Raw genomic sequence first — 7,262 nt, forward strand, 5'->3', positions numbered from 1 at the left:
CGTCGGTGCTCTCATCTAATCACATTCTCATCACTATTCTCCCTTAAAGGTTGTTACTTTAATCAAAAGTTTCACAAATCCCCCCACCGCACCCAACGGTCTTATTTTTGTCTCTAACGAAACACTTGTGAAAAATAAAGAAATAACTTTTACCCACTAATTCATATTTTACTGTGATTTTCCGTGCACGACCACCAAGTTTCCAACTTTATCCATGGGGTATATATGTTCCTTATGGGTCCCCCCTTAAGAAATAAAGGACACCGTTTCTCATAATCAAAGCTTTACAGGTGTCTATGTCAGGCGCCTTAAGTAAGGCCACAATGTGAGAAACGAAGAGAAGGTGATGCATGCGGTGTTGGCTGGGTGCTTGAGTCTGCTTCTTCCTTCTTCTATGTTTCTTCTTTTCGGCTATATTGATTAAATTTTTGTTTTAAGCTTTGCTTGTTTGAGTGCTTTTCGCTATCAAGGCCTAGCAAATCCAACAAAGAAAAAAAAACTGAGGAAAGTGATCATTTGGAGATCTGGGTTTCTCAGCTTTAAGGGAAGAGTGATGATGAGATTAAATTATCAGAGGCATTGTTATCAGCTTCTTAGAAGAAAAGCAATGTGTGGGTTATTTGTGTTGATTTTCCCACTTATTTTTCCTTGTTTATTTACTCCATTCACCCATGCTTCTCCTTCTACGTTCTCGGTATGTTTCTATATCAAAATTTTTTCTTTGCTTAATTTTCTAGGGAAAAAAAATGTGAGTTCTGGGTTCCTGTAAATTTCATGGAAAGATAAACGGGAAGTTTGGAGTTGTTTGAGAGAAATTTTTTGCAATTTACTAAAAATGGAAAGTACGGATGGTTTGGAGTTTAATTTGCCGACTGAAGTTTGTGGCTAACTGCAAGCTTATGTAGCTATGTGTCTGATAATCCGATTGCTTTATTAAAAATTATGCCAAATATGGCATTATTCTCTTTGGTGATAATATATATAGTTAATTCACTTCAACTGGAAAGTAGAAATTTATAACCAATAATTGTTAATAGGGTATGTTGCTCAAACTCATTCTTTTATCTTTCCTGGAATATCCTGTCGGACATGGTGGCACTTGTGTCCCATATATATTTGAACATGAGACGCGATCCTCTAAAGGCCTTGTAAAATTAAATATACCCGTACTGAACATATATTCGAATAACACGACAAATGAAATGCTCATAACTTAACCTTTGTTGCAGGAGTGGAATGTCCCTAAACCTAGGCATTTACGTTTACTCAGGAGTGCCTTACAGCGCGAACGTGTGAGTAGATATGTTTCTTAAGCGGCATCTGCCCCTGTGTGTGCCTGGACTTGTAATTTTTTTGTCTGATTTATTTCTATGTTCCTATTCAGCTTACTGGGGAGCAATCTGATCTCTGGGCTCCTCTGGCTGACCAAGGGTGGAGACCATATCTTGGATCTGTAAATGCCCCTTGTGAGTTATTAGCCATGAGATTTTCTAGTTTTGGTTTCTTCATGATTGTTAATATTTGCTGAGTTATGAGACACTGAAACTGGAGTTTACGGTGGGCAGCATTGCCACAGAAATCAGAAGGATATCTACAGGTATTTCTTGATGGGGGACTCAACCAGCAAAGAATGGGGGTAGGTTTTCGTATCTATTTTACATGCTTAGAGGAGTCGAGAATTGTGAACCATTCCGATATTTTCAGTCAAATGTTTGTTTTGGGAAAGGAATTAGATGGTAAGGTGTTACATTTACTGTTTTTGTAGATATGTGATGCTGTTGCAGTTGCTAAAATACTGAACGCAACGCTTGTGATCCCGCATCTTGAAGTAAATCCTGTCTGGCAAGATTCAAGGTACTTTATAGGGAAGGAATTTTTCCTTTTCCGTTGCTTATTCCAATGGGAAATGTCTGGTTTTTTGCGTCGGTTCTAAGGAAGCGTTTTTTCTGAAGCAATTACTTTCCCTGCAGCTCATTCATGGATATATTTGATGTGGATCACTTTATGAATGTGTTGAAGGATGACATCCCGATCATCAAAGTGCTTCCTGATGAATTCTCGTGGAGCACAAGGGAGTATTATGCCACTGCTATTCGAGGCACCAGAATAAAAAGAGCACCTGTTCATGCATCTGCAAACTGGTATCTTGAAAACGTCTTTCCCGTACTGCAGAGGTTGGTAGCAGCATGAACATTTTGTTTTAATACACGGTTTAGTAGATTTTAGAAGTTTTGGGCTTAAGGACGTTTTTGTACCCTGTCATGCACTCGAACATGTCAGTTCCTGCCATGGTTTTAGTTTAGGAAATGTGAGCTAACCTGTTTGCCCAGTTTTGTGATTTTATCCCAGTTTCTTTCACTTGCCAATTTGTGTGATCTAAAAGCATGTCCTGTTTTGGTACAGTAATGGGATTGCTGCAATTTCTCCATTCTCTCACCGTTTGTCTTTTGACAACCTGCCGAGTGAGATCCAGCAACTACGATGTAAAGTCAATTTTAAAGCGCTTGTTTTTGTTCCGCACATTAGAGCACTGGGAGATGCCCTTGTCCATCGCCTAAGGTATCCTCCAGGTCAAAGTCAAGCAAGTAGCACTGACTATCTCAGGGAGACCACCGATCAAAATGGCAAACAAAATCCGCAAAAATTTGTTGTGTTACACCTTCGATTTGATAAGGTATAACCAGCTTATACTGTAGATTGAGTTCCTCATTGAGCATATTAAAAGATAAGAACTGTAAACATTTACTTCTCTATATGCTTGAGCTCTGTTGTTAAGATATCTGTTTGATCATTTCGACCATGTACACTATCTGCCTGCAAAACTTATACATGCGGTATCCGTAGAAAATGTGAGATGGCCATCTGTTGTCAAAGTTACATGGTTACATACACAGTTTAACACTCTTTATACATTAGTTCAGTTAACAAGCTTTAAGGATGGAAGATGATTAACCTATTTGATTTTAGTGTTTTCTCCAATGACTTTCTATTTTATGGCCAGTCACTGGTTTTCTCACTAACCTTTAATACGTGCAGGATATGGCTGCCCATTCGGCCTGTGATTTCGGTGGGGGTAAGGCTGAAAAATTGGCTCTGGCCAAGTACCGGCAAACAATTTGGCAAGGAAGAGTTCTCAATTCACAGTTTACAGACAAAGAGTTGAGAAGTCAGGGGCGTTGCCCGTTGACTCCTGAAGAAGTCGGATTGCTGCTAGCAGCTTTGGGTTTCGACAATAATACCCGTCTTTATCTTGCCTCCCACAAGGTCCATTGTCTTACAAACTTTGGTTTTGCAGCGTTACTTCTCTTCCCTACACTTTCCCTCACAACTTCGAATTCATTGTATTCCAGGTATATGGAGGGGAAGCTAGGATTTCCACATTACGAAACCTCTTCCCCTTGATGGAAGACAAAAAGAGCCTAGCCTCTTCGGCGGAAAGGGTCCATATAAAAGGAAAAGCTTCTTTGTTGGCTGCTGTTGATTACCATGTCGGGATGCATAGTGACATCTTTGTCTCAGCTTCTCCTGGGAATATGCACAATGCTTTGGTGAGTACTTCTGGCTCATAGAATAATGCACCATGAATTGGTGAATGCAATGAATTTTCCTGCCTTGTGCTGGGTAAACTGTATACATATGAAGCTGCTAATAGATGACAGTTACAATGATGCAAACAGGTGGGGCATCGAACTTTTGAGAACATGAAGACCATAAGGCCAAATATGGTATTGTTGGGACAACTATTCCTTAACAAAAACATCAGTTGGTCGCAGTTCCGTCAGGCAGTGGTGGAAGGGCATCAAAACAGACAAGGGCAACTCAGGTTAAGGAAACCAAAACAGTCCATATATACATATCCTGCTCCTGATTGCATGTGCCATGCTTAAGCCGTATTTACCCAAGGAAGCCAAAATGCCTTTACCATTGATATCGTAAATAAGCAACAAAGAGAACCCCTTTCTATAGTTCCAAGCTGTAGTTTCATTTGTAACCATAATGTTAATAAGCAGCAATCCCATTTCTCTTCTCCCCTTTGGATAGAAGTATTTTTACATCTAGCGTTCGTAGTGTGCATTGTGTACTGTATTGATGGTGGTATTTTATATAGAGAGCTGTGGAGTTGAACATGTGGGTTGAACATGTGGATGTTTATGCAATTCATCGGCAGATTTCAATTTTGTTTGTAGGCATGCCGGTGAAGTTGTCATTTTTGTAACACTTTACCTTTATTGTGTCAAATATTATATCAAACATCTTTGCATTCTGCCAATAGACTTTGAGTTCTTTTGAACAGTAAAAAAGGTTTTGATTAATATATCGTCAATGCTTCCGAGATAAACAAATGATACATTGTAAGACGATCAGAAGAACATATAAACGTACTTGACAATTCGATCAAATACAGCTCCATCGTAGGTTTCACCGAACATCCTCTTGTTTGGTGCCAGAAACTTGTGTCCCATGTCCTGGTCTCATGCTATGGAGATGCCACGGTTGATTTGCTCGTATAGCAATGCAGGGCTTGGTTCAACATAAATTCCATTTTCGGGTTCTTTACAAAACACACATATGTTTCAAGGAACAAGTTTCCAAGCTAGCTTCATAGTTTGATCATTGACGTAAGGTCGCAATGACCACATCAATGAATAGCTCTCTAGCTCTTCTGATGATGACTTGAGGTTTAAAGAAGTAACAATCTTATTCTGCAATAGAAGGGTGATGTTGGGTCACTGTTCAAGAGAAGAACAAAAGAGAAAACAGAAACTAAGATAGCGCATTTCAAGCAGTACCTGCATTGTATAATCTTGCTTCACCATACTATAAATTATCCCCATGACGGCAGCATAATCCGTCACTTCAGGTTCTCGAACACGAGATGAAGTCATCTCATCCTAAAGGAGGAAAAAGGATCTTTCAGCTAGATATTCAACTTTCAGTAGGGAATTCCAACAGGCAGAAAGAAACAACAAACCATCTTTTACAACGAAGAGAGTTGAAACATAAAACCTACTTCTCCACTACTTTCTTGTGGGTCTAGTCCGACGACAGATTCCATGTCCATCAATGGAGATAAATGTTCATTTGCCATTTGTAGTGCAGTTGTGGCAACTCCCAAGAGGCATTCGAGTTCATTCAGTATGCTTTTCACTGCACACCATAAGTTGTTACTTGAAACATATCAATTTCAATAGTAAAAAACTGTAAACACTTATTCACCCTTAAAAAGACATTTACTGTATAAAAGTACATACATGAACAATAAGATTGCAAAATGTTACCTTTAATCAAATGATCATGTAGTCCATGTAGGCATGTATGCACTTCTGATATGAAAGATCATTACGTAAGAATATAAGTCATACAGAATAAGCAGGATAGTTCGCATACAAGGTGAATTACTACTGCTGATTCACTAGAACAAAGCATGTAATACATAATCTAGCGTTTATCCCATAGATGAAACCCTTAAGTCACTTAGCTTACAGTCATAAGTACTCACTGTTTCTAGGTATCAACCAAAGAATGCTTTATCTATGAAAAACTAAAGTACTTACACTTGCTCGTATTTTCTACACGGTCATGACTGTTAATACAACCAGCTTCAAGGTACGACTTTAACCTCTTGGTTTCATTGGCTTTAAGAATGTTCTCAATCAACTTGGATGTCTTCTTTATTGGAGGGCGTAGAAGAAACTCTGAAAGATAATTGAGAAAATACTATCACTAAGGGAAATGGCAAGGACACCTCCCCAACAATTGCAATGGATAAAAAACATAATGCTGGTTCAGAAAGCACTGACCTAGTCCTTGCTGAAAGCCCGTAAGTAGTCTGCCTCCAACAGGCACCAATTCATCAAGCTTTGCCACCCTGCAATGCCCCAAAGCACCAGTTCAGAATTCAGCGAAAACCCAACACTTCATAATTTTTATTTCTATCAAAAAAAGAAAAGAAAAAACCCTCCATACTAAGGTGTCGATATACAATTTCTAAAGCAACTAACGAATGAACACAGCAAAATCCAATGTATAGAAGCATTGGAGTACGTTTAATAACTGTGAACAAAGTTTTATGTATTGATTACCCTGTCAAAAAATCTTTATAAATTTGGAAAATCTTATACTTCGTTTCTTCTTTTAATTTCTTCTCTTCTTCACCTTCCATTCCTGCAAAAAAGAAAAAAAAAAAGGAGCTTCAGAAAGTAGTCATATAGATTATAACCAAAAAAGAGGTACAAAGCACCATTTTTAGCAGATAAAAGCAATGAAATGGCTAACTTAATTGTGTAAAGGAAATTCTGAACTTTGAGAAAAGATGAAGATAAAGTATACCTTATGTGACTCTGAATCCGCAAAATTCCCTAAAAATCTATAATGCTTCCATATGGCAGTATGGGAAATCTCTGTTTCACAAAGCTTAATAGTCTTAAAAACTGAGTCGAATAAAGCCAACGTTGATTCCCATAAACAAAGGCAACACTTTGCCGGAACAAGACCACTCATAGTCTCATAAACAATTTGTTGCAATTGATTGAAAAATAACTCAAAAAAGAAAGACAAGAAACGAAATATCTAAAAAATTCTGCTAATCCCACTGCACAGACACACAAACCAGCATTTCAATGCTCATGTGAATTTTAACTTTTCCCCCAAAGCCTATCTCTTAAACCAATACTTCATCAAGAAAATTTCCCTAAAAAAATCAGCAAAGCTTGATTCAGTGAATACAAGAACTTAATTGCAAAAGAACTTACAGCGATTCAGTGAATACAAGAGGCTCAGCTGTGGGTAGAGCAAGCAAGCCAAGGGACTAAGGGAGGAGTGCTAGTGGCCGAAGGCGAAGCAAGCAAGGGAGGCCGGGACTGAGACGGGCTGTCGGGCTGAGTGAGGGAGGTCAAATCGGCACCAGCAAATAGGCTTTATGTATTTTGTTTTAGGGTTTTAGTTACTGTTGTTTCAGTTATGATTATCTTTTACAGCGTTGCTCAATTTGACAGAATTTTATCTCAAGTCCAGTGACTTCTGCTCACCGTACAAGTGGATAAAACGTAAAAGACCATAAACTAAATCCCACATCGCGTGGAGAAAGCAAGTAGCAGCTTCTCCTCATCTTTATAAAGCAAAGCGTAGAATGGATTTAAAATTACGGAGCCGTGTGATGAGCACAGAGCGAACTATTCTTTCGCCTTTTACTAAAGAATACCGTGTGCTCGTCACTTTAAGCGGCATACGCCAATTTTTGGAAGGGCATTCCTTGTTGACTG

At 38.7% G+C, this 7,262-nt stretch overlaps 2 protein-coding genes and 1 non-coding gene across 4 annotated transcripts; 2 read left to right on the forward strand and 1 right to left on the reverse strand.

Moving 5' to 3' along the window:
- The first annotated feature begins 267 nt into the window (after positions 1 to 267).
- Positions 268 to 4,270, forward strand: LOC105804142 (O-fucosyltransferase 39). The gene is made up of 10 exons (XM_012636634.2): positions 268 to 694; positions 1,230 to 1,292; positions 1,385 to 1,466; positions 1,566 to 1,636; positions 1,766 to 1,854; positions 1,971 to 2,174; positions 2,404 to 2,674; positions 3,037 to 3,264; positions 3,351 to 3,548; positions 3,678 to 4,270. Exons 1-10 carry the CDS (start codon positions 554 to 556, stop codon positions 3,885 to 3,887), a joined length of 1,557 nt encoding a protein of 518 aa, XP_012492088.1. The 5' UTR covers positions 268 to 553; the 3' UTR covers positions 3,888 to 4,270.
- Positions 4,271 to 4,281: 11 nt separating this feature from the next.
- LOC105804143 (uncharacterized) lies at positions 4,282 to 7,116 on the reverse strand. Of its 2 annotated transcripts, XM_012636635.2 has the most exons (9): positions 6,753 to 7,110; positions 6,331 to 6,401; positions 6,084 to 6,165; positions 5,802 to 5,869; positions 5,556 to 5,696; positions 5,280 to 5,321; positions 5,012 to 5,148; positions 4,791 to 4,892; positions 4,282 to 4,703 (listed from the first exon to the last, which is right to left on the reverse strand). In XM_012636635.2, exons 3-9 carry the CDS (start codon positions 6,161 to 6,163, stop codon positions 4,575 to 4,577), a joined length of 699 nt encoding a protein of 232 aa, XP_012492089.1. In that variant the 5' UTR covers positions 6,164 to 6,165; positions 6,331 to 6,401; positions 6,753 to 7,110; the 3' UTR covers positions 4,282 to 4,574. The 2 variants fall into 2 exon arrangements, with proteins under 2 accessions (XP_012492089.1, XP_012492091.1); XM_012636637.2 differs by lacking the exon at positions 6,331 to 6,401 and having other exon boundaries at positions 6,753 to 7,116.
- Positions 7,117 to 7,147: 31 nt separating this feature from the next.
- On the forward strand, positions 7,148 to 7,262 carry LOC128035102 (U5 spliceosomal RNA). The gene has a single exon (XR_008191506.1). It is a non-coding gene; the product is annotated as a U5 spliceosomal RNA (small nuclear RNA).

This window comes from Gossypium raimondii, chromosome 11, assembly GCF_025698545.1.
Source record: "Gossypium raimondii isolate GPD5lz chromosome 11, ASM2569854v1, whole genome shotgun sequence".
NCBI lineage: Eukaryota > Viridiplantae > Streptophyta > Magnoliopsida > Malvales > Malvaceae > Gossypium > Gossypium raimondii.